Source organism: Carya illinoinensis, chromosome 4 (genome assembly GCF_018687715.1).
Source record: "Carya illinoinensis cultivar Pawnee chromosome 4, C.illinoinensisPawnee_v1, whole genome shotgun sequence".
Taxonomy (NCBI): Eukaryota; Viridiplantae; Streptophyta; class Magnoliopsida; order Fagales; family Juglandaceae; genus Carya; species Carya illinoinensis.
Genome location: NC_056755.1, coordinates 20,638,354 through 20,665,977, shown reverse-complemented (window position 1 = coordinate 20,665,977; position 27,624 = coordinate 20,638,354). Strand labels below are relative to the sequence as shown.

At 37.6% G+C, this 27,624-nt stretch overlaps 2 protein-coding genes across 2 annotated transcripts; both read left to right on the top strand.

Annotated features, from left to right (window-relative positions):
- Positions 1-15,606: 15,606 nt before the first annotated feature.
- Positions 15,607-16,563, top strand: LOC122306347. The gene has a single exon (XM_043118776.1). It carries the CDS (start codon positions 15,607-15,609, stop codon positions 16,561-16,563), a length of 957 nt encoding a protein of 318 aa, XP_042974710.1.
- Positions 16,564-23,702: 7,139 nt separating this feature from the next.
- LOC122306766 (glutaredoxin-C9-like) lies at positions 23,703-24,353 on the top strand. The gene has a single exon (XM_043119279.1). It carries the CDS (start codon positions 23,771-23,773, stop codon positions 24,212-24,214), a length of 444 nt encoding a protein of 147 aa, XP_042975213.1. The 5' UTR covers positions 23,703-23,770; the 3' UTR covers positions 24,215-24,353.
- Positions 24,354-27,624: the final 3,271 nt, after the last annotated feature.

Below are 27,624 nucleotides of genomic sequence, written 5' to 3'. Positions count from 1 at the left end.
TCAAGTTAATGTATGGAGAATTTAGACCTGTTGAGAACCCGTTTCAAGAACCTATACTATATTAAAATTTAGACCTGTTGAAGAACCCGTCTCAAAAACCCAGATTACAAGGAGGAACGCCACAAAGGTTGTGATTTACCTTTGATAAGTTCAAAAGTTTAATCAAGAACAAGAAGAGTAAACTCAACTCATAATGAAAATTCAATATTGTCTGACCTCCTCAAATGAGGCTACAAGTGGTTTAAATAAACAATCCCTAAAAACCTTAGTAAATATTGTCGCGGGTACTGTAGCGTGAATAGTACCGCACTACAGTAACTTCTAAAACACTAGTTCAAATAAAATAATAACTTTCCAAATAAGCCATTGGCCAAAATACAAAGCCTTCCCAAAAAGTTCATTAGAAATAAGACATATGTGGGCTAAGCATCCTCAAGCCCACTTATTCTAAACTAATAATAAAAATATTTTAAACAAATTGAAAGCTTAATAACAATAGGCACTATCTCTAAGTCATGTCTTCCATAGCTTGTATCAAGTGGATCAAAACTGGTTCACCTTCCTTTAAACCCATCTTGAGTGTTGGGCTCCTGCTAGCTTTATCCCAAGTGGATTGCACCAATTCTTGCATTGCTTCCTTGATTTTATTGGCTTTTGATCTTGTAATTGGTCCATCTGAAACTTGCAAAGGATCTTTAAGGCTAACTCCACCTTGGTTCCCACCACATGGTAGTTAGAGGGCGGCGGATCTAAGCCAAATGGGTGGAGAAACCCATGAGAGAGTTTGAGGGCATGAGAGAGATAGAGGCTTGGTTGGGCAAGGAGGAGATTGGGGAGGGATTGTGGTGGTTAGGGGAGGTGCTCGATGGGGTCAGAACCAGTGTACAGTGACACAAAGACCGTTGGTGGTGGTGAAACCGTGGGAGACCCATTTTAGGAAAGGGGCAAGAGGGAGAGAAAGAGTGGTTGCTATGAGGCTTCCTGATAGTGGGGAGGTACCCGTCGGCGTGTGGGAGAGTTGCTAGTGAGGTGTTGGACTGCGCGGTGGTGGCACAGTGTGGCAGTCGATGGCTTGGGGCTGGACTGCGTGGAAAGGGGGAAAGAAATCGAGGAGAGAGAAGGAGAGAAGGGAGTGGGGTGGCTATTGAGGAAAAAGGAGGAGGGCTTGGGCATTTAATCTAGGCCTTTCATCCTAGGGTTCCCAATCTAATCCAACTGTGGGGAATTAAACATAAAGTTAACTAACTTAAAAATAGATATTTAAGGATATAATCACATTAATACTAATTTAAACTCAACTTTAGTTTATAAAATTCTTTCATAATTAAATAAATGATGAAGTTTTGCTTATTACTTTTAAGATAATGAAACCATTTAAATAAATTTGGAGTTTTTAACATAATTTAAATCTCATTATATTTTTAAATGACTAAGATCATTTAATTTAAATGATTTTAAAAAATTATACTATTTTTAGAGCTCTTCAAAAATATTATAATTGTCTTACTTAAAATCAGGCTTGGTCTAATAATATTGGAAATATCCCATATAAATATTTTTAGGACATTAAAAATAGTTGAGCACTTTAAAACACTAGGTTTGATTTAGAAATCACTTGATATCTTTAAAAATATGCCATCGAAGTTTGGCTCGTAGAACAAGACTCATGACCATAAGAGGGAGTAAGGAGCAAGATATTACAACAGAAGGCCCAAGAATTTGCCACTCTAGTGCAAGGAAACTCCACAGTCGAACAATACGTTGCAAAGTTCATGTGTTCAGTTTTATGTTCAGTTCAAGCCAATTCATGGTCAGTTTTATATTTAGTTCATATCACTTTAATTCACGTTTCGTTTTCAATTCATGTAAGTTATAGTACATGTCAGTTCAATCCACCCTAGTTTTCAAGTTATGTCAGCACATGTTATGCTATTTGTCAAGTCATCTCACTCTCATTCATATTCAAGTTACAATTCATGTTTTTTACTGTTATGTATGCATATCTATACTGCTAGTTTAAGTTGGTTGTTAACTTGCTAAGATTTATAATCAATTTCATTTGATAGTCCCAACTGCCATACTCCCTAAGGAATGGTAGATCATGTGTTAGGATGTGGAAAGTCAGTAGAGGATCAACTGGAGGAGGTCGATTAGGCCACGGCATGAAGACGGGGAGCTTATCACTTCAGTGCTCCAATTTTTAGATAGGATCATGGCTATCTTAGCCGAAATGTGAGAGCGACTCATTGACCAAGCTTTGTGACACCCCCAAATTCCGTTTAGGATCAGACGGACATTTGAAGTGTCAAGACATGCAACACAAGGTTACCTGCCACCGTTCATGACATATAAGATGCATTGTTCCTAACATGCATATAACATTATGCAATATTCGCAGCAGATAAATTTTTTTCTTTGGCAATACTATGCACGAAACTAAAAATATCCCAAATGCTTAAAACATACTTCATACATAAAGACCCATTGAACAACTAAAATCAGCACACTAGTCCAAAATGGTTATGATCCAAAAAGTACTGGAGATACAACTCCATCGTACAAGTAGTCATTTAAGTTAACTACTATATTAACATTGACATCGCACCATCACTCAGTTGACTGTGTCTAGTTGGTCAGCTCCTGATTCTCCTTCAGGTCCTGTAACAAGATCTACCATTCGGGGGGAATGATAGTTGGGACTACCACAGTGAGATTTGATTATAAATCTTAGTAAGTTAACAAAAAACTTCCACATAGGCTAATGATGCATAGATGAAAGTAAAACCATGAATGCATAATCAAATTCATAAGTAATTAAAGCATAACTTGACGTACAATATAGCAGAACTGACATAACGTAAATTGAAACGTGAACTGAACTTAACTTGACATGAATTTGATTAGAAACTTGACTTAACATGAACTTGCTCTGAAACTTGACTTAACATGAACGTGATCTGAAACTTATTCTTTAACTGCTTAAATACATACTCCATAGTTGTTGTGGCCTCATGTATTCTATGTGTCACAATTGCTGTGTTTCACGTAGTGTATTCGTCACAATTGCTGTGACCCCATACTTCGTGTGCCACAGTTGTTATGGACACCACGAAACTGAATGTAACTCAAGATGAAACGTGACTGGAATACGAAAGGACAGAAGCCCTGATGTAACATAACGTGACTTGAACATAACTTGAAAGACATGACTAACTTGAGATAGGGTTATATTGTAACATGACTTAAACATGTAACATACAATATGTCATAACATGATATCACATGTAACAGAAACATAATTAACATGACATACTTGAACATGACATGACATTCATGTAATAGATGACATATTTAACATGATGTACTTGCAATATATAGTAATAAGTGACAGAATATCTTGTGTAAGAGATGAAACTCATGACAAAATAAATTCTGTGTAACAGACAAATATGTGATAACTTGGCATGGCATATATGATAGCACACATACATACACTATAGTTCCTTTACTTAGCACACATACACAGTAAACTGCTAGTAAATTATTGGTAGATCTTGTTACAAGACCTGAAGGAGAATCAAGAGCTGACTAAGAAGACACAGTCGACTGAGTGACGGTGCGATGTCAATGTTAATATAGTAGTTAACTTAAATTACTACTTGTACGATGGAGTTGCATCTCCTGTATTTTTTGGATCATAGCCATTTTGGACTAGTGTGGTGATTTTAGTTGTTCAATGGGTCTTTATGTATTAAGTATGTTTTAAGTATTTGGGATATTTTTAGTTTGGTGCATAGTATTACTAAAGAAAAAAATTTATCCGCTGCGAGTATTGCATAATGTTAGATGCATGTTAGGAACATTACATCTTATATGTCATGAACGAGGGTAGGTAACCTTGTGTTGCATGTCTCGACGCTTCAAATGTCTATCCGATCCCAAACAGAATTTGGGGGGGTCACGGGGTGGTATCAGAGCAATACGTCTTTGGGCAGTAAATCCACATGTCCTTAGGAAATACACCAAATATTAGGCTTGAAGTTTTAGTCGACATTAGGCTTGGATTTCTTAAAGGTATGAAAGGTAGTATGTGGTTATAATACGTATACTCGTGTGTTTCAGGAAGGGACAAATGACTCGCGGTAGAATACCTCAAAACCCTGAGAGAGACGTCAGTCAGTAGAATCAAAATTCCCTGATGGATAGAGGTTTAGCTGAAGCTGTAGTATGCTGACTGACGTGCTTAGACACCAGCAACAACAACAAGTGCACGTACCCAGACCTGAAGTTAGGGTTTGTCCATTTGAGAAGTTTTTGATTTACCGTTACCTGAATTTTTTTGGTAATGAAGGGCCACTGAGAACCGAGAAATGGATTATAGATCTCAAGAGAACATACAAGATTTGTGGATGTCTTGAGGACCAAAAGGTCCTATATGCTGGATACCTATTTCGAGGGGAAGCCGGAATATGGTGGGATACACGTAGGTAGCTTCTAGTTAGGGAACTAGGAAGTATGGCTGTATTGTCACGGGAGAGGTTCAAGGAAGAGTTTGACAACAGATTCTTCCCAGACTCTGTCAAACAACTTAAAGCCCAGGAGTTCGCGTCCTTAACACAAGGTAGTTCGACTATGGAGCAGTATGCCGTTAAGTTCATGGCATTAGGAAGGTTTGCACCCCACTTGATTTCAACTCAAAAGATGCAGGCACAAAAGTTTCAAGCAGGACTTCTGCCTAGAATCTGAAGCCAAGTAGCTTGCCTCAGAATAGAGAATTACCAAGAGTTGGTAAATGTAGTCGCGATAACAGAGGCTGAGCAGAGGGATTTGGCGATCCAAAACATTACCAATCGAAAGATGGCCATGCTGTTTGCTGCAAGCGGTAGTGCTGAGAAAAAGAGGTCTTTTTCTAGCCCAGAGAAAGGCAAGGGAATAATGTCAGGAGGGTAGAAGCCGTCCTTTTATTCACTATGTCTTAAGTGTGGTAAGTGTCATCTTGGAGAATGTCATAGGGGATATGGAGTCTGTTACCGATGCGGGAAACCTGGACATATGATTTGAGATTGTCCCAATGCCATGCAAGGCAGTGGAGCTGGTGATCACAAGCCAAGGCCCCACATCCCGACATGCATGTATGCAGTAACACCAGGTGATTTTGATATTGACGCACCTAAAACTGACGAAGCTAGCGTCATGACTGGCATTTTGTTTTTCTTTTCCTTTTAGTATTTATGATGTTGTAGGTATTATGAATGTGTTAGAATTAGTATTAATACTGGTGTATATTATTTTTAGGAAGTGTTAATTTGTTAAGGTTCTCGGCTTGTGCACTATTCAATTTGGGTGCGTCGCAGTCCTTTGTGTCTGCAAGGTTTGCACGAATTTGTAGTTTGCAGACTGAGCTTTTACCACAACAGGTTGTAGTATTAATTCCTGATGGGAATACAGTATCTTGTACCCGTTTAGTTAAGGATTGTCCGTTAGAGTTAGAAGGAAGGACAATGAAGGCTAACTTGTTAGTATTCGGTTAGATGGAATTCGACCTGATTTTGGGGATGGACTGGCTTTTCAAACACTACGCTAAGATAGACTGTCGGAAACAAGAGGTTGTGTTTGAACCCCCAACTGAAGATTGGATGAGTTACGCGGGAACATCAGTTAAGGCCACCCCACCTTTGATCTCGGCGTTGCAAGCTAGGAAGTGTATCGATGATGGAGCCTCAGTGTTTCTATTGATAACTATAGAGGAGACAGCCGGAACTATAGGAATCCAAGGGATACCTGTGGTTGAAGACTTTCTTGAAGTTTTCGTTGATGAGTTATCTGGTTTACCACCAGATAGAGAAGCAGAATTCCAAATAGAGTTGGAGCTGACAACAACTCCGACTCACAAGGCTCCGTATTGTATGGCCCTACCGAATTGAAGGAGCTTAAGCTACAATTGGAGAAACTTTTGAAGAAGGGTTTTATCCGCCCCAGTTCTTCGCCGTGGGGAGCACATGTATTATTCGTGAAGAAAAAAGATAGATCTATAAGGATGTGCATAGACTATAGAGAGTTGAATAAGGTGACAATTAAGAATAGATACCCATTACCCAAAATCGATGATTTGTTGGATCAATTGCAAGGAGCAGCAGTGTTTTCAAAGATTGACCTGAGATCCAGATATCATCAGTTAAAGGTCAAGGATCAGGATGTGCTGAAAGCTGCCTTTAGGACAAGGTATGGCCACTTCAAGTTTTTGATGATGCCTTTTGGGTTAACCAATGCTCCAGCCACATTCATGGACATGATGAACAAAATATTCAGACCATATTTGGATAATTTTGTTGTCGTATTTATCGATGACATCTTAATCTACTCTAAGAGTAAGGAGGAACACAGAAATCATCTAAGTATGGCTTTAACTATACTCAAGGATCAGAAATTTTATGCCAAACTTAGTAAGTGCGAGTTCTAGCTGGAAGAAGTAAAATTTCTAGGTCATGTGATCTCTAGTAGAGGAGAAGCAGTAGACCCGAGCAAGATTAAAGCCGTAATGAACTGGCATAGACCGACCAGTGTGCATGAGATCCAAAGTTTCTTAGGACTGGCTAGTTACTATAGGAGATTTTTGGAAGGATTCTCCCGTTTGTCTGGAGCACTCACCTCCCTGACTAAGAAAAATGTGAAATTTACTTGGAATGACAAGTGCAAAACAAGTTTTCTTGAGTTGAAGAAAAGACTTACAACCGTACCGGTACTTATATTGCCAGAACCTCTTAAACCTTTTGTGGTGTTTAGCAATGCATCTAAGGCAGGACTCAGATGTGTGCTAATGCAAGAAGGGAAAGTGGTTGCTTATGCTTCATGACAACTGAAGGATCACGAGCAGAATTATCCTACTCATGATTTGAAATTAGTTGTAGTAGTTTTTACTCTTAAGATTAGGAGACATTATTTGTATGGCGACAAGTGTGAAGCCTAAAGTATCTGTTTGAGCAGAAGAACCTTGATATGAGGCAAAGAAGATGGTTGGAATTAATCAGCGACTATTAGTGCGACATCAAGTATCATCTTGGAAAGGCCAACGTGGTAGCTGATGCTTTAATTTGCAAGAGCAGACAAGAAGCTTCATCTGTTCTGTCATCAGAAGTAAATTCCCTCTTATGTAGTATGAGAAAACTGTTGATTAGAAACCGTAGTCAGGAAATCATGTTGACTACAATCCAAGAATTCATTCCATTGGACTGGGAAGGACTGAAAGACTGTCTAAAGAAAGACAGTAAACTTGCGGAAGTTGTAAACAAGATCAAAAAGTCAAAAGGACCAGTGGACTTTAGCCTCAGAGAGGATGGGACTCTGTATTATAAGGACCGAAAAGTCATTCCAGCAGATGAAGAGTTAAAGGAAAAAGTACTAAAGGAAGCTCATAACACACCTTACACTGCTCATCCTGGTAGTACAAAAATGTATCAGGATTTGAAACAGCTTTTTTGGTGGGAAGGAATGAAGAGGGATGTAGCAGAGTTTGTGAACAAGTGTTCTGTCTGTAGATTAGTAAAAGTAGAACACCAAAAGCCAGCCGGTAAATTACAGCCATTGCCAATCCCGAAATGGAAATGGGAGGATATTTCGATGGATTTTATAGTAGGCTTTCCAAGGACCTTAGCCGGAAATAATACTATCTGGGTAATAGTTGATCGTCTGATGAAAAGTGCTCAGTTCATACTCATCAAGAATACAAATTCTCTAGAAAGATTGATGAGAATTTATATAGTAGAGATTGTCAGATTGCATAGAGTGCCTAAGACGATCGTATCAGATAGAGACTCTCATTTTACGTCACGCTTCTACAAAAGTTTACAAGAGTCGATGGGCTCTAGTTTGAGGTTTAGTAGTGCGTACCACCCACAAACAGATGGACAGACATAAAGGACGATTCAAACTTTGGAAGATATGCTAAGAGCCTGTGTTTTGGATTATGAAGGGAGTTGGGAGAAGCAACTACCTTTGGTAGAATTTGCTTATAACAATAGTTTTCAAGCCACTATTCAAATGGCACCATATGAAGCCTTGTATAGTAAAAAGTGTAGATCACCTTTGTATTAGAATGAAGTAGGGGAAAATAAAGTAGTTGGACCAGAAGTCTTGCAAGAGATAAAGGACCAAGTTCACCTGATTAAAGAAAGGATGAAAACAGCACAGAGTCGACAGAAGAGCTAAGCTGATAATTGAAGGAGGAGCATAGATTTTAAAGTTGGAGATTGGGTTTATGTGAAGGTATCTTCTATGAGAGGAGTAAGTCGTTTTGGAGTGAAAAGCAAGTTAAGTCCGAGATACGTGGGACCTTATGAGATATTGGAGAAAGTGGGAGTAGTTGCATATCGTTTGAAATTGCCAACTTCCATGGAATTCATAATATTTTCCACGTGTCTTCTTTGAAGAAGAGTTTTGGGAATCAGACACCAATTGGATCCCGATAGTATACCTTTACAATCCAATTTGACCTATGAAGAGAAGCCGATGCAAATTATTGACTGTAAAGATAAAGAGTTGCGGAACCGTAAGATCCCATTGGTCAAAGTACTTTGGCAAAATCATAATATTCAAGAGGCGACTTGGGAGAAGGAAGTTGATATGCGAGCCAAGTAACCCCAGTTATTTGACATCTAAATTCAGTCTTGTAGAATTGTTTTGGCTTCTGCTTAGTTGATATTTTGTGGTTCACTTGTACGGGACTAACTATATCAGATATTATACTTCTTTGTTTGGATATCAATAAAGTATATGTGTGCCCATTTCAGAATGTTTTAGATCATTCTTCAATGTATATGTTGTATATTTTTCCCTATTTTGATTGTATTCTTTCGCAGTTCTATGGCATGACATTTTTTTTACTTATGTCGATTTCGAGGATGAAATTTTTTTAAGGGGGGAGGTTGTAACAGCCCACTAGAAATTCAATGGAGAAATTTCTATTGGCTTTAAGAATCTCGTGAAGACCCCATAAGTTTTCACAAATGTATTAATCGTATAGGTTTTAGTCTAACCACATAGTTAGTGTTATTACTCACTATGGTATCAAAAATGTGTTTTTGGGTTATTGGAGATAGTTAGAAGTGTCAAAATGTGCTATGGTTTGTGCCATTAGACTCGATGGGTTATTTAAGGTCTTATGGTGCAATAACACTTTTTCATATTTTAACATGAAACGTCTATTCAAAACTGTGGATATTATTAGGTAAAAATATCTTGAGCTGATTTTTGTGGATATTATTGGGTAAGAGAGACCAACACTCAACTCTCACTACAGCCTTATCCTCTTCCATATCTTGTACATAAATATCTCCAGCCACTCCCCACGAAATTATCTTTCTTTTGCACGCCCATTTCAAAGTTTTTGTAAGTGTTTTATCATAAAATTTCCTTCATAAAAGTTGTTCCTTTTTTAGTCTTGTTTATGTGGATATCTTATTTGTTCCATTTGAAGATAATTTGGTCAGTCAAATATTATTTAAACTCTAGAAAGGTCATTCTGGGAGATAAACTGGAGAATATATTATATTTTGGAGTTTTTGACCAAGCTAATGGATAGATCTTGATCCGAAATTTTTATGGAGTATTGTTAACATGTGTATATGATTATTAGTTAAGGATTTGTTACATGATTAAGGGTTTTGATGAATTATTTTCTTAGATCTAGAAACTTAGAAACTGGAAGAGGAAAAACAGTTTCTATTTTGAGAAAGTTTAAATCTTTGGTGGTTTAAACCTATTCCAATGGCTTTGATAATTTTATTAAAAGATCCTAAGCCTCTTATATACATGTTATAATATTATTTTGAAAATATTTGATGTTAGTTTCAAAGATATGAAATTTTATGCAAATAGATATTTGGATAGGCCAAAGTGTGGATGTTCTTGGCTAAATTTATATTTTGGTTAATTTTTAACCATGTGATCTTGAATTAGAAGTTTATATATGTTTTAGGACATATTTTTAGATCATGTGACAGTTTGGTTTGAGATCACATCTTTATCAGATCAAAACAAGTTAGAAACAAAAATCAATAGAAATAGCATATGAGAATTTCGGTCCTATGGAGTTTTAATAGTTGTGATTAGTTTTAAATTTTTCTAAATTGATGTTTAAGTTTAGGATAAAATTTACATAAGGCATGTAAATTTTGGCGACTTTTGGAGTTAGCATGCAAAACCCTTAAGTTAGGGGTAAAATGGTCATTTTCTCACATGTAGAGGGTAAAATGAAAATTTTATTCTTAAGTTAGTATTTTTCCATATTTCAAATTATTAGTGATTTAGTTCTAACTTTTAGAATCACTAATTACAGTTTTTCGTGATCGCACTTGAGCTTTTATAAGTAACACGAAGATCAATGTAAGTTAGTTTTTAACTTACTAGCAGTTTACTGTATATGTGTACTAAGTAAAGGAACTACAGTGTATGTATGTGTACTATCATATATGTCATGCCATGCCAAGTTATCACATATTTGTCTGTTACACAGAATTTATTTTATCATGAGTTTCATCTCTTACACAAAATATTCTGTTACTTATTACTATAAATTGCAAGTACATCATGTTAAATATGCCATCTATTACATGTATGTCATATCATGTTCACTATTGCAAGTATATCATGTTAATTATGTTTCCGTTACATGTGATATCATGTTATGAAATATTGTGTGTTACATGTTTAAGTCATGTTACGATATATCCCTATCTCAAGTTGGTCATGTCTTTTAAGTTATGTTCAAGTCACGTTATGTTACGTCAGGGCTTCTGTCTTTTCGTACTCCAGTCACATTTCATCTTAAGTTACATTCAGTTTCGTGGGGTCCCTAACAACTGTGGCACACAAAGTATGGGGTCATAGCAATTGTGACGCACATACTACATGAGACACAACAATTATGACATGTAGAATACATGAGGCCACAACAACTGCGGAGTATATATTTAACTGCATTGTGACACATAGAATACATGGGGCCATAACAACTGTAGAGTATGTATTTAGTTAAAGAATATGTTTCAGATCACGTTTATGTTAAGTCAAGTTTCAGAATAAGTTCATATTAAATCAAGTTTCAAATCAAGTTCATATCACGTTAAGTTCAGTTCATGTTTCAATTTACGTTATGTCAATTATGTTATGTTGTACGTCAAGTTATACTTTAATTACTTATGAATTTGATTATACATTCATGTTTTTACTGTCATTCATGGGTCATTAGCCTGTGTGGAAGTTTTTTATTAACTTATTGAGATTTGTAATCAAATCTCATTGTGGTAGTCCCAACTAACATTCTCCTAAATGGTAGATCTTGTTACAGGACCTGAAAGAAAATCAGGAACTGACTAACTAGACACAGTCGACTGAGTGACGGTGCTATGTCAATGTTAATATAATAGTTAACTTGAATTACTACTTGTACGATGGAGTTGCATCTCTAGTACTTTTTGGACCATAACCATTTTGGACTAGTGTGGTAATTTTAGTTGCTCAATGAGTCTTTATGTATGAAGTATGTTTTAAGCATTTGTGATATTTTTAGTTTGGTGCATAGTATTGCTAAAGAAAAAAATTTATCCGCTGTGAATATTGCATAATGTTATATGCATCTTAGGAACATTGCGTCTTATATGTCATGAATGAGGGCAAGTAACCTTGTGTTGCATGTCTCGACCCTTCAAATGTCGTCCGATCCCAAACGGAATTTGGGGTCTTCACAAGCTTAGTAGTTATGTTCTTTTTAATACTATATTTAAAGAGTGTTGTCTCCAATACTCATGTTGTTATAGACCTTTGGGACAAACACTATAAATTTGAAGTATGCTTATATTATTTTGGGATATGTTATATCTAGTATATAGTATTGCTCAAAGAAAAAACTATGTGAATATTGTATATTGTTATATGCATCTTAAGTGTATTGCATCTTTATCTATTATGAACGGAGATAGGTAACTTTGTATTGCATGTCCGAATATTTCAAGTTTTGCCAAATTCTAGGCGGAGCCTATGGGCCTCACATCGCCTCTCATTGATTGACTAAACATGATGGATGCTCATTTTATTGGGATAGAGGAAATTGTTAGGAGTCTCAACTTGTATATTAATTACTAGACATTAACTTTTATTTTGTGACTTATTATATATTTTAATATGATTTTTTTTATTATCTAGTTACTGGTTTTGCACAAAGGGCATCATGTAAAATATTTACACATGATATGTTTTTATATTTAATACAACTAAAATGTTGTAAGTTCGAACAAAATTTATGCGTTCGAATGACAGGTTTTGGTTTGAACAACATTATTTATGTTCAAACTACAAAATTTTGGTTCCAACAAAATTCAATACTTTGTGTCCAAAATATATGCAATTCTCTTGCCAAAATCTCCATTCAAACTACTATTATATGTTCGAATAGAAATTTATGTTTGTTTAAATGGTAGATCATCATTTCGAACCATAACTCTATTTGGAGACAATATATACTCATCACGGATCCTTCTATTTTTTTTTTTTAAACAGAAAAACGATTCTGTATTTCCTCAACTTGAAACATTACACAATTTTTCCTGTTATATAATAGGGAGAATTCCCTCGGGGCCCCTTCCATCCATATAACCTCATCATCTACATTTAAACCCATTTTTGCCAAATTATGTGCTACTCTATTGTTATCTCTTTTTGTATGCTGCACTGACCAATCCTTTCTATTGTATAAACACTTTTTAATATCTTCTATAATCTGTCCATGCCATTCCTAACGTTGTTCCTTTCTGTTAATTGAATGTATAACTCCCAAGGCATCCCCTTCAAAAATGACCCTTTGCCAATGTAATTCAGCACACACCTGGAAGGCCCTCCACAAAGCATTTGACTCAGCAACAACAGGGGTGCCGATCCCTTTTATCTAATTACAGAGAGCCATCATCAATTCCCCATATTTTCCTAGTTCAACCTCTGAAACACCCCCTACATATCTTATTTTTTGAGCCCTCTCCAGGTGATAACCACTTCTCACACTGTATAACCCATCCCTTGTGAAAGCCCAAATCCTCTTATCTTTTGCCAAAATCTCCATTCAAACTACTATTATATGCTCGAATAGAAATTTATGTTCGTTTGAATGGTAGATCGTCATTTCGAACCATAACTCTCTTTGGAGACAATATATATTCATCACAGATCCTTCTGTTTGAACATCACATTTCTTGTTTGAAAAATAATCGGACTACTAGGACATTCTAGGACGAAACAAGAATTTCTTCTCTAAAAGTGATATTTTGGGACCAAATTAAATTTGTCCGAAAAACTTTTCATTCCAAAAGCTCATATTTGTTGTAGTGAATTACAAATAAACCAATGTTATATTTCCCAATGTTTTTGCACGTCATATGAGTTATACACACACACACACACACACACATGGTCCTTATAATCTACCCTAAGGTCCTTGCAATTTATTTAATGAAACGCATTATTGTTATATATTAGCATGCGTTTATGTATTATATTTAGCAGATTCTTAATATTTCCTCGATTCAGCATCTAATTAGAAAAGATGTTAGCGTTAATGATTAAAAAAAAATCACCTTCGAGTAAGCTTAGGATCAAATTTAGGGGATATTCATTCTGCATTTTAAGGAAATTTGTGTTTTAAAAAAGAGTTTTACTATAATTATTTTTACATATTCTTTACACATTCTATTGATGTGATTGATCTAAATAATTATTTTATATTAAAAAAATAATACAATTAATTATATTACTAAAATATATAAAAATAACTGTACATAAAATTTTTATTTTAAAAATAAAGGCAATAACTATCGTCAAAGTAGTGGTTTCACAAGATTAAGATGCATGCTTAATATTTTACTAAAGGCTTTGTATACAATTTTAAAGGAGTTTTACAAGATTCACTCTCCAGTCTTCTCTCTTTCCTCCTCTCTCTCTCTCTCGGCCAGGTGGGAGAATAGGAACTAGAGGTGAAGTTTTGTTTGAGTCCCAGTGTACAGTTTTGATACTGTACGGGGGGTGGTCTTTCTAATTCAGTGTTCTGAATTGAGGAACTGTTGCTATGGATGCATTGGAAGAAAAATGGAAACACTTTCGATTATCGGAGGAGGAAGAGGAAAGTATAGTGGTGGATGAGGAGTCATTAGCAGTTTCTCTTAGAAAGGGTGAAAGGAGTCTGGTGGGTAAGTGGTGCTCTGATCGAGTGGTGAAAAAGGATGTAATACATAATACCATGTCCAAGATATGGAGAGTGAACAAGCCGTTTCAATTCCAAAGTATAAGTTCTAACTTGTTTGTCATAATGTTTGAGGATGAAGCAGATATGGAGAAGGTGAAGATGGGGAAGCCATGGTTATTTGATAATAACCTATTTGTTTTAAAACCTTTTGATGGTTTGGTATCTCCAAACCAGCTAGTCTTTGATACTGAGGCTTTCTGGATCCAGCTTTATAATTTACCATTGGCTTGCATCAATAAAAAGATAGGCACTCAGATTGGTTCCTCCATTGGTGAAGTGTTAGTCATTTATGTTAAGGATGATGGTACGGGATGGGAACAATTCTTGAGAATGAAGGTGGAGATAAATCTATATAAGCCCATAGCAAGGGGTAGACACATTAACATTCATGGTTTGAGTACGTGGATTCCACTCAAATACGAGAAGCTGCCCAAGCTTTGCTTTAAGTGTGGAAGGATCATGCATGATGGTCAAGGCTGCAAAGGTGGGAATATTGATAGACTGGAGTCAGGCCATGATCAGTTTGGTGTTTGGCTTCGTGTTGAGACTTTTTTCAAAAGAAAGTTTAATGATCATTCCAGTAAAGATGTCCATCAGAGAGTGTCCAGCTCCGATCAACAAAGATGGAGGAAGGAGGTGGATGGAGAGATGGAGGAGGGGTTGCATTCTCCGATGAGGTAGGATAGGATGCAGATTTTTTCGGAGGTTGGGAGAGGCAATTTAGGAGGAGTAGTTGTTATGGATAAGCCAATGCAGGATAAGGATGAGAGTTTAAATTATGAAGAGGGTAGCCAGGAGATAAGAAGCAGGGATGGGGGAGACTCTGGGAAACAGAAAGATAAGGTGGTTACGAATCAAAAGGCTGCTATTTTGGAGCCAACAATTTTTCAAAAAATAGTTGAGGATGAGGTGCCAGTTTTAAGCAGGAATGCTGAGTCTGCTATCCAGTTGGGCCCTACACCAAAGCCCATATTGCTGAGCCCAACACAAGGAGTTGCTATTAATGGGCCTTCTTTTTGTCCTGTTGAGAAGCGTAATAGTGTGGATGTATCTAACCACAAATCAGGGTCACCTGGTGAGGTTAAAGTGGGCAAGACTAGAGGATGGAAAAGGCAAGCTAGACAGCAAGGTCTTCTAACTAATAATGAGACTAAGGCTCAATCTAGCAAGGTGGATGTTAGTCAGAAGAGAATGTTGACTGATGAACTAGCACTCCAGGACAGTCAGGGTCCAAAAAAACATGGGAGAGTTCTAAAAATAGATGATGGAACTAAGGGTACAGGTGTCATGGCGGAGGCTGTTATACAGCCCCGCCAATCCTTATGAAACACCTAAGTTGGAACTGTCGGGGGCTTGGGAACCCCCGTGCAGTTCATGATCTCTGCTTGCTGGTCAGAGAAAAGAAACCCAACTTAGTTTTTCTCATAGAGACAAAACTAAGAACATCAAAATTTGACTCAATTAAAAGGAAACTTGGGTTTGATTGTTGTTTTGCTGTGGAGCCTTTGCGAAAGAAGGGAGGGTTAGCTATGTTGTGGAAGAAAGAATATGCTGTTGAGTTGGTGAATTACTCACAGCATCACATCCATATGTTAGTTACTGAGGAGGAGGATCAACAGCAGTGGTTTTGCACTGGTTTTTATGGTCATCCAGAAACTAGTAAAAGAAGCAGTACATGGAATCTACTCTCTATGATTAGACCAAGTTTTAACCAAGCTTGGTGTGTCATGGGCGATTTTAATGAGATATTGGCTTCAAATGAAAAATGGGGTGGCAGACAAAGACCTAAAAAACAGATGGAGGAATTTAGGCATGCTGTGCATTGTAATAATCTACATGATTTGGGCTGGAAAGGGAGTTTGTTTACCTGGAGAAATAGACAGCAAGGCCTTTATTATACAAAGGAAAGATTAGATCGTGTCATAGCTAATCCTCCATGGATAAACATGTTTAAGAGGTTAGCTGTGGAAACTTTAGCTACCAGAAGATCAGATCATAGACCAATTTTGTTGACCTGTTATAGAACTGGTTTCCCAACTATGGTTAAAAGTTATAAGTTTATGTTTGAGGCTAAATGGACTAAGGATGTGGAAGGGGAGGATGTTGTTAGAAAAGAATGGAGAAGGGTGACATGTGGGCAGGATGGGTGGGGACAAATTAAGGAAAAACTCAAGGCTTGTGCTCAAGTGCTCACGAGGTGGAATAAGGGAAAGAAGGTGGACTGTGAAAAGGAAATTCTGGACAAAACAGAAGAACTAAGGAAATTGCAAGATGTGTGACCGGTGCAAAACTGCAAGTGCACAGTATCGTAGTTTTATAGTAAAGTAATAAGAAGAGTATCGTCCTCAGGGATTGGTATCTTACTCTTGCCAAATACCAAAATTATGCTAATCTCAATTTTATCTAGAGGAATCACTAAGGTTTTTGTAGTAGCAATTAAAACTAGATCAACTCAAGAGAAATAAGCAAAGAAAGTAAAACTGATGTTTGAAGATCAAATTCAATAGGGAAGAAAACTTCTAGGAAATCGATTTCACCATAATTCGTCACTACGCTTTTCTCATCCAGCTAATTTAACTTAAACCTCTTTTGTCTATTAGCAAATCTCTAATTCATCCAAAAGCCTCTTTCGATAGTCAATTGGAAGTGATTCTAGTTTATCAATTCACACAAGAGTATGCAAATTAAATAATCAAGAACGCAATAAGACCAATGATTTAATTACTACACAGGTTCATACAAGTCTTTCGATCTCTATACTTACCTATGCTGAAATATCCAAGATCTACCCTATGATTCCCTCTTTCGATAGCAAATCACAAGATTAATAATCATCTAATCAATGGCCAGTTAATTAGAAGCAATAAATTCAGAATAAATCAGATAAACAAAGAGAGAATTTCATTAAATTAGCATGGACAAACAAGCATAGTTCGGAATTAGGTTACATCGTTTTCCTAGAAATTAGAAAATTTAGCTCATGCTAGAATTGGAATTCAACATAAACGAATTCACCATAATTATTCTGAGAAGATGGGAAGAAGAAAATAAACACTGAAAAATCCTCCTTGCAGCCTCAACTGGTCGTCAAAAGCTCAAGGGAACGATTCAACGCCTTTCTCCCATCCGTGCTCGTGTATGAATCCAACGTACGTGCAATAAATTGGAATTCTGTCTCCAAAACAAATGATTTGAATCCCTCTAGCTATGTTTTTCTCTCCCAAAGAGTGTTCTCCAGTCAAAAACCGTGGCTCTAGAGTGAAGAATGGCCTTTTATATGGTCCCACGGCGGAAAACCTAAAATCTGTCAAAATACGATGTTCGCTCGAGCGGGGTGTCGAGCGCGCGTCGAGCGTTCGACTCTGCCTGATTTCGCTCGAGCGTCCTATCGAGCGCACATCGAGCGTTCGACTCTGCCTGATTTCGCTCGAGCGGCCAATGTCTCCGCTCGAGCGATCTTCGTTTTTCAGCAACCTGCTCGAGCTCCCTGTCGAGCGGCAGTCGAGCGTTTGAATCTGCCTGAATTCACTCGAGCGGCCAAAAGCCTCCGCTCGAGCGAACTTGTAAAATCTGCAATATGAAATTTTGCAAGCCATCAATGTGGAAGGCCCTTTGAATATAGATGCTGTTTAAAATTTACAGAAAGAACTAGAGTTTTTGTTAGAACAAGAAGACATTAAATGGAGGCAAAGAGCTAAAGTGAACTGGTATCAGGCTGGTGATAAAAATACCATGTTTTTTCACCTTTGTGCAACTCAGAGGCATAAGAAGAACCAGATTAGAGCTATCCATGACATGCAAGGTAGAAAATGGGAGAGTCATTCAGAAATGGCTGAGGCATTTACTCAGTATTTTAAAGACATTTTTAGCACAACAAGGCCCTCTGATGAAGAACTGAGCTGCAGTCTGCAGTGCATAACCAAAAGGGTGACAGATGATATGAATTACAGACTCCAGACACCTTTCACTCGAGAAGAAGTAGAGGTAGCTCTACAACAAATGTCCCCTCTGAAGGCCCCTGGACCAGATGGTTTTAATGCACAGTTCTATCAATCCTATTGGCATATTGTTGGGAATGAGGTTAGTGCATCTGTTTTACACTTCCTTAATGGGGGTAGGATGGATAGGGGGATTAATTCTACTGTTATTGCTTTGATTCCCAAAGTAAAAGACCCTTCTTTTGTAAACCAATTTAGACCTATTAGTCTTTGTAATGTTGTCTATAAACTGGTTTCCAAAGTTTTGGCTAACAGGTTGAAGCATGTTCTGGATCTTATCATTTCAAGCAACCAAAGTGCTTTTATCCCTAATAGGCTTATCACTGATAATGTGATAACTGCCTATGAACTCTTACATTCAATGAAAACAAAGCAGAAGGGCAGAACAGGCTCGATGGCTATCAAGTTGGATATGTCTAAGGCCTATGACCGTGTGGAATGGAAGTTTCTGGAGGCTATTATGGAAAAAATGGGATTTGGAGAGAGATGGATGCAGCTAATAATGGGATGTATCACTACTGTCAGCTACTCAGTTTTGATAAATGGAGAAATTGGGGCCTCTTTTCAACCTGAACGTGGGATTAGGCAAGGAGATCCACTATCTCCTTACCTATTTATATTATGTGCTGAAGGTTTAAGTGCCTTGATCACTCAGGCTGAGCATAAGGGGGAAATTAAAGGAGTTGTAGCTGCTAGGGGAGGGATGAGGATCAGTCATCTCTTCTTTGCTGATGATAGTGTGCTCTTTTGTAGAGCAACTATTGAGGAGTGGCAAAAGCTCCAAGGATTGCTTCAAGTGTATGAGAATGCATCTGGACAGTGCTTGAACCGAGAAAAAACAGCTGTTTTTTTCAGATCAAATACCAGTACAGAAAAAAAGCAGGAGATTGTTAATGCAGTAGGTGTATCAGCAGATAACAACTATGGGAGGTATTTAGGACTACCAACTACAGTTGGGAGGTCAAAATACCAATCTATCAGATCTATTAAAGAAAGAATATGGACCAGAATCTCAAGTTGGCAGAATACATTCCTATCACAAGCTGGAAAGGAAGTATTACTAAAAGCAGTAATTTAAGCAATCCCAACCTATACTATGAGTGTTTTTAAGTTGCCTAAGAAACTACTGCAGGAAATCAATTCGATGATGGGAAAATTTTGGTGGGGAGGTAGTAATACCAAAAAGAAAGTCCAATGGAAGTCTTGGGCAAGCATGGGAGTTTCTAAGAAGGATGGGGGTTTGGGTTTTAGAGAACTGGAATCTTTTAATAAAGCCATGTTGGCTAAGCAAGTATAGAGAGTTCTCAACAATCCAAATTCCCTGGTTGCTCAACTCCTAAAACAGAAGTATTTTAAGAGGGGTTCTATCCTGAATGCAAAGAAGGGGACTAATTCATCCCTGGTGTGGCAGAGTCTATGGTCATCTATTGAATTGATCAAGGCAGGAAGTTTATGGAGAGTGGGATCGGGTTCTAGTATCAGTATTTGGAATGATAAGTGGATTAAGCATGCTGTGCTGTTACAACCCAACCTTCCTATTCTTGGTTCTAGCAGGGATTCAACTGTTTCTGAGTTGATTGATGAAGGGGAATGCAGATGGAAGAAGGAAGTGCTGGACCAGTTATTTCATGAGGAAGATGTGGAGAAGATCTGTCAGATTCCCCTAAGCAAAACTGGGACTCAGGACAAGCTGATGTGGGGGTATACTGCAAATGGGATTTTCACTGTGAGAAGTGCATACTACTTACAACAATCACTGGTCAGACAAATGAAGGGGGAGTGCTCGAGTATTGTAACTGGTTTGATAGATTGGAAACATTTATGGTCTCTAAATGTCCCTATGAAGATTAAGCTGTTTGTATGGAAAGCTGCCCACAATGTACTTCCCACTTTGCAAAACCTGGCAAGCAAAAAGATAGTTGCTGTTGACTTGTGCTCTATATGCAAGAGAGAAATTGAGTCTCCACTACATGTAATATGGGGATGCCCTGCAGCCAGTGATGTTTGGGCCATGTCAAGCTGTCCTACACACAAGTGGCCTAATTCTTTTCCTGACTTCAGGACTTTGTGGTTCTCCTTGTGTTCTAAGCTGGATGTGGATTCACTTCAGCTGGCCTATTTTATTATGTGAAGGATCTGGCTAAGGAGAAATTATTTTGTGCATGGAAAAGATCTAGAAAGCCCTCAACAGGTGGTGACAGCAGCTACTGCAGATAGAGATCTGTTTTTATGCTCATTAACAAACACAGATGCATTACCTTCTAATAATATTAGTGACAGAGGAGACATAGGGTGGAAAAAACCAGAAATCAGAACATTGAAGGCAAACTGGGATGCTTCAGTGAGTACTAAACTCAATAGAGCAGGCTATGGTATTATTATACGAGATGAGCAAGGAAGTATAATGGTTTGTGTGTGTGCAAGCCACAAGCCTATTGTAAAGCCTGTGCTGGCAGAAGGCCTGGCCTTAAGGAGGGCAATGGAAGTCTTTGTTGAGTTGGGTTTGGGAAGGGTGGTTTTTGAAGGTGATGCTAAGATCATTGTTCAGACAGTGACTTCTGATGAGGAGATTAGTGCAGATTATGGGGTTCTTGTTAATGATGCTCAAAGTATGTTAAGAACTTGGCCTCAATGGCATGTTGATTTTGTTCACAGAGAAGCCAACTATGCTGCTCACCAGTTAGCAAAGTTAGCTTTAGACTATGAGTATGAGAAGATCTGGATAGAAGATGGTCCAATGCAGGTTATGTCGACTATACAGTTAGACCAGTCTATGTAATGTTGACACTTTTCTTATCTGTCTTTGCATTTTTTTACATCAATATATGATCTACTTGATTGGATTAAAAAAAAAAAAAAAGATGCATGCTTAATGATGATGCTTGCAGGGGCCATTTTACCTATCAATACCTAACAGTTTTTTATTTTATTCCCGAGTAAACGACATAAGAACAAATAATCAGAAAGAGACAGTTTTATACTAATAGTAGATGTACCCTTCCATCTATTTTTAAAATTTTTCTATTGTTATGTTCTTTATAGTCTTATAGACAATCTACACATTTTTTTAATTTATTGACGCATCCAATACATTCATGTTGGCGTAGAATTCTTATATAAAAAAATTGGTACTTTAAATATTCTTATAAATATAATGGGTCTCCCCATAAATAGTGTCTTTATCAATCCAATTCATCTCATTTTATCTTGATATCTAAATATTATTAATATATAAATACTTTTAAATATTAAATTTTTAAATTTTTATCTAATAATTATCTAATCATTATAATTTTTTTAAACTTTTAAAAAAATATAATTTTTTTAAATTTTAAAATAAAAATAATATTATAATTTTATAATATTATTATTTAATTTTTTTTTCTCACTTTCTAAAATCTCATAAATATTTTAATTTAAAAACTCTCGATATTATAAACAAATCATTTAATTATTGTTCACAAATTTTTAAAAATATACGTCTCAAAATTCACTCTATAAATACACCTCCAACTCTATATCTTAAAATTTTGATAAGAATTTTACGGGTAAATTTGGATGTTAAGAATATTTTAAATATTTATAAAATAATTTTTAAATAATAATAAAATAATTTTTAAATAATATACTGTCAATAGTGTAAAGTAAGATGATCTAAACGCTCGTACACAGCCCAAATAATTCAAATTCGTAATAATTTTGGTCTCCGAAAATGAAAAAATCCATTAGCTAGACTTGAAGGCAATACGAGATGGACGGTGTATATATGCGGACTGTGGGGATAGATGATTGGTGCGTCACTATTACTCTTGTTATCTTATGGTTGGGTCCGCAGATTTTTGGCCTGGTGACGTGATTGAGGAGGTCATGCGGATGGTCGGACTTATCCTGCCACGTGGCGGGGCCCTTCGTGAGTCGTGACATCACACCAAATTAGTGATGATGATTTCATGACTGAAATTTACGTCACACCCGTGCTGCATCTAGATGATCATTCCCCCATCTTAAGAAAATTTCAACAAAGAAAGAGCCATCATACATACATGCATTCACATTCGGATGGACCTGGTCTAACTTTTTTTGGGCAAACCTTGGGCACACGTCACCATCCAGTTAAGCACTTCAAATTAAAAATTATGAAAATACTACCCATCATCCTATACCATATATTTTATATATTAAAATATTATTTTTTATTTTTTTATTATTTATTTTATTTTATTCTTATTAAAATAATTAAATTATTTTATTTATCATCCACACACTACATATTTATTATAGAAAAAATAAAAAAAAAATTAAAATAAATATGATATATGAAGTGTGAGGATGACGAATAGATTTTTCCATATTTGTAATAACACTCGCAAATCATCATCAATGTGACAATCATGCATTAATTATTAAAGAAAATTAGAATGGAGAAAAATCAAATCTTTACGTCCAATTGGACCAATACATATATGCCACGTAAGCAATATTACTTAAAATACTATTGCGCTAATGATGTATAAGTAACGCCACTCAAAAAAGAAAGATAATATTTACTATTTATATTTATGAAGTACGTAATTATTATGTAATTTTTATAAAAAAATATAAATACATTATTTATATGATAAAAAATTATGTTTTTTTACAGTGAACTTTACCTTTTTTATTTCAAAATACTAGTTTTTAGTTTTTAAAATGCATGAATTTTTTATTTAATAAAATAACATATTTTTTACTTTTGGAGCTTAATGACATAAATTCTCAATTGCAGAATTAAAAATAAATCCAATGTAAAAAGAAAAATTATATTTATAAACCAGTATAGAAGACGCAACTTCTATATTACTAACAATATAAAAATTGATATGTAAGAGAATTATAAATCTTACCAATTAAATAATATTATATGAGTTATTTTATTCTCAAATGTATTATAGAGTACATAATTTATATGACTTAAATAATAAGATTTAAATTATAAAATTTAAATTTAAAATATATATTTTAAATCAAATTATATTATATAAATATTCTATTAGACTTGTAAAAATATACCGAATTATAAATAAAAAATTTCGTATTGTATTAATAACATGAATGACTTATCTTTCTCGTTGGCTTGCGAGTGAGAGAATTCATCCAAAAAGAAATAGATTCATGGAAATGGAATATGTCTTTTTTTATGTTATCATGTTGTCATTATTTAGTGATTTTAAAGAAGAAATGGACTGACAGGAAAATAGATAATATAGAATGAATCTATATTTTAAACTTAAATATCTTGAGCGCATTAAAGAGTGGCCCAAAAGAAAACGTCAGCCACAGCCAAAATGACATGTTACAGCGCGTAACCAAAGGCCCACCTGCCATTGACGTACGACTCTTACAAGTCATCCCCCCCACTATTTATATTCACTACTCTTCCGGCCTTAACCTCCATAGTCCTTACCCACACCATCATAACACACACTCTCTCTCTCTCTCTCTCGTCGCTATGCAGCAAGCAATTCCTTACAAGTCATGGCCACCAATCCATACAAAAGCCCAGCAATCATTTTCCCTCAAAGTCGACGGCAACCCCCTCGTGTCGCCGCCCAAAGTGGTTCTGAGGGAAGGAGAAGATATGCTCAACATGGTATCAGAGAACGCAGTCATAGTCTTTGCAAGGCGCGGATGCTGCATGAGCCATGTCGTGAAGCGCTTGCTTTTAGGCCTCGGCGTGAATCCTGCCGTTTACGAGGTTGATGAGAAGGATGAAATTGGGGTTGTGAAGGAATTGGAGACCCTCAGCAATACAGGAAAAGATGGTAAAGTACTGCAGTTTCCGGCAGTGTTTATTGGTGGGAGTTTGTTTGGAGGATTGGATCGAGTTATGGCTACTCATATATCTGGAGAATTGGTTCCTATATTGAAAGATGCCGGGGCCTTGTGGCTTTGATTGAAGCTGTTTTGTAGAATTTAGCCTTTTTTGTTTTCTTCAATTTTTATATTTTTCCAAAAGAGTTTTTTGTTCTGTTCCTCCTTGAGAAGATGTACTAATTACTATTACAGAAATGCAAGATTTTCTTGTTATGCTTTCTCTGTGTTCATAATTGGGGAACTTTTTTGAGTGAACAAAACAGAGAAGAATGGTATGTTTCATTCTTCTTCAAGCTTTCTCAAGTCTTGTGTATCTTTCCCCACTCTTCTCTCTCAAGAGAGCTTCCGGTCCTTTTAACTTTCCCTATTCGAAACTGCATAGATAGCTGTTTCCAGTTGTGTCCAATGATTTTTTCTGGTCAAAGGTCGATGATTTGAATATATGGAGGTGCCTGTATCCACCTAACTTTCTACTTTCTTCTTCGGTCAATTTTTACTTTGAGGGTTAATAACATTAAAGGGTAGAAATACCAAATCACCCACTAGTAACATTTGCGTAATGTTAGCATCAATCACGATTGTAAGAATATTATATTAATTTAGTAACATATTAATTCTAATAGTGCATCAATAACGTAGATGTTGCCGTTGATACTCAATTATTTTAAATTTTATAATTTTCAGTTCCGTTTGTTAAGTGGTAAAAGATATTATGTCAGCAAATTATGTCAATAGAAATAAAAAATACAAGGACGAAGAATAATGTTTCATGGTAGACAATAAATTTTTAATTGATAAGGAAAAAAGGGTGGTGCCATGTGTATTATAGTGATTTATTTATCCCATGGATGCTCAACGTACTTACTAGTGGTGTAAGGGGAAACTGGTCTGAGCTTAGTGGCCCGGACTAGGGCATCCAATAACCCCATATCCAAGCATGTCGTGGCACCCGTGGCCCACTCGACAAAGGGGGCAAGGCGGCCTAAGGCCAAGGCCCACTAGATGAAAAGGTAAGGTGGCTCGAGGTGGGAGGGACTTGTGCCACTCCCTTGTAACACGCCCGCCCTTCTGAAGGGCCCCTGGGCCCTATCTCGGGTTGGTCGAAAAGCCCCTTGCGAGCAATGGGCTTCTCAAAAGTTCAGTAGGGAACCAAAGCTTGCCAAAGGAGTGCTCTGATAGCTGACTACTACAGGGCCCAGCCAGCCAGGCGTGCTTAGTTGCGGGCGCCCCAGGCTAAAGACACGCCACATTTAATGCATGTCAGGAGGGGCACTGACACGTGACAACAAACTTGTGAGATGACATAATCTCGGCTTGACACTTCACCGCAGTAGTAGGGGTGCGGCAGTTTTGACCCAGATTATGACCTCACACCTCACGATCTCCCTCGACAGCTGAGTCAGGTTGGGTTTCACTTCTACATTCTTGTCTTGTCCGAAGACCACCTAACTGATTTCAACATTGGAGGATTCATAGACTCCTCTCGAGCCCATTTGCAGGTGCCGAAAGCTTGGGCCATCGTGGAATTGCTTGGGTCGCGAAACATGACATCAATAGTGGTGCCATCTATGGGATTTTCTTTTCTAAAGAAGCATGTACTTCGCATGCCAGCAACAACACGATCTCAGGCTACGCGGTGATGAAGGCAAGGATATCATAGAGGAGACAAGCATGCTCTGTCAGGAGAACACGACGCTATGAAGGACCAATGAAGAGCTAGTAGGGGGGAGAACCTAGCGACAATGAGCACGTCGACTCATAGCGTGACCTGATCGGCACCGTGGCGGATGAGGAGAGGTGCAAGATATCCCTCGAGCTTCAAGAGCTGGGGGATAAGTAAGCAAAGATAGCTAGGAAAGTTGGCACGCCGTCCATAGTGGACCAACTACTCATCAATACTAACTTGCCATACAATACAAGAGTCATGGTGGTATCTGTCCCACTGAAGTTTAAAGTCCCTCAGATGGAGCTGTATGATGGGACCAATGACCCCCTAGAGCACCTGGACACATTTAAGGCCCACATGACCTTACACTGCTTCCTCGGGGAGGTTGTCTGCTGAGCCTTCCCTTTAACCCTGGAGGGAGCCACTCGGACCTGACTCGGGTCCTTACCACCTTGGACCGTAGGAAACTTTGACGAGCTAGCCAAAATTTTCATGATGCAGTTCATGGCGAGTTGGAAAAGGAGATAGTTAGTCGCGTACCTCCTATCGGTGAAACAAAATGACAATGAAAGTTTGAAATCGTGTCTCGTCCGCTTCAATCGAGAGCGAATGTCCACCGACGATCAAGATGAAAAGATCACTCTGGGCAGCCCTCCTAGGAGTCATTTGGCCCATGAACCCATTTATGATGGAGATAGCCCGACGGACTCCGGCCATGTTGAGGGAATTCATGGGCTGGGTGGACAGGTTCATTAACACAGAGGATACCCTCAAAGCCCTGACTACCCCACGGCGATCCGAGATGGAGTAGGCTAACCTTAGGACGATTGGATAGAAGGGGAGTCGCGGATGCAAGGGAGGAAAGAAAGGGACATCCAAGGCAAAGAGGAAGGGCGAAACCTTAGCGCGACTGCGAGGCGAGCCTCGGACACATTCCAGTTCGGCAGTAGAAAGGGAGAGGGAGTTGAGCCCACGAAGGAACCCGGGCCACGAAACATGAGGACAAGAACACGGGCCAACACCGCATAGCCCCCTGGAGGAATTAATGTCAACCGCTACCCTTTGGCCCTCTGCCCAATGGGGTCTAAACCTAATTAGCCCATTCCCAACGACCAGAGGAGGAACCAAGTTCGTGATGGTAGCAATTGACTACTTCACAAAGTAGCAATTGACTACTTCTCGGAGAGACGAAATTTACCCTCACTTAAAGGAGCGAAGCAGTAATCCCAATATAAGTCAGGATGCCTACGTTTTGGGTGCAACACTTTGATCCGAGCTCCAACAATGAAAGACTAGTAGAGGAACTGGATTTCCTGGAAGAAAGGAGGGAAAAGGAGGCCATACGAATGGTAAGCAGTAAGAGAAAGGTGGAACAGTATTTCAACAAACAAGTCAGGCCATGGTCCTTTAGAGTAGGCGACCTGGTACTGAAACAAACAAGGGTCACTACCCTAGAAAAAGGAAAGCTCAAACCATGATGGGAAGACCCATATGTGGTAACTGCTAGTAACTGGCCCCATTCCTATCCTCTTAAGAGCAGCGAAGGACTTGAGCTCCCACCCATGGAATGCCAAACATTTAAAGACATATTTTGTGTAAGGACAGAGAGAAATCACATGTATGAAAATCCAAATTTAGGAATGAAAATGTGTGAACCGTTTCTTTAAACCCTTTATCACCCAAACTTAGAAACAAAGCCGAGTTCCTAAACTCGCATCGAAGTTGAGCCCCTTCACTAGCTGTGGGGTAAGACCTTGCCGACCCCTTATCCAACAAAGTCGAGTCCATAGACTCTCATCGAAGTCGAGTCCTTTGACTTACTA

What these genes read in the sequence shown, in the direction of transcription:
- LOC122306766 (XM_043119279.1), top strand. Translation starts at nt 23,771, where the DNA reads ATGCAGCAAGCAATTCCTTACAAGTCATGGCCACCAATCCATACAAAA.
- LOC122306347 (XM_043118776.1), top strand. Translation starts at nt 15,607, where the DNA reads ATGAAACACCTAAGTTGGAACTGTCGGGGGCTTGGGAACCCCCGTGCA.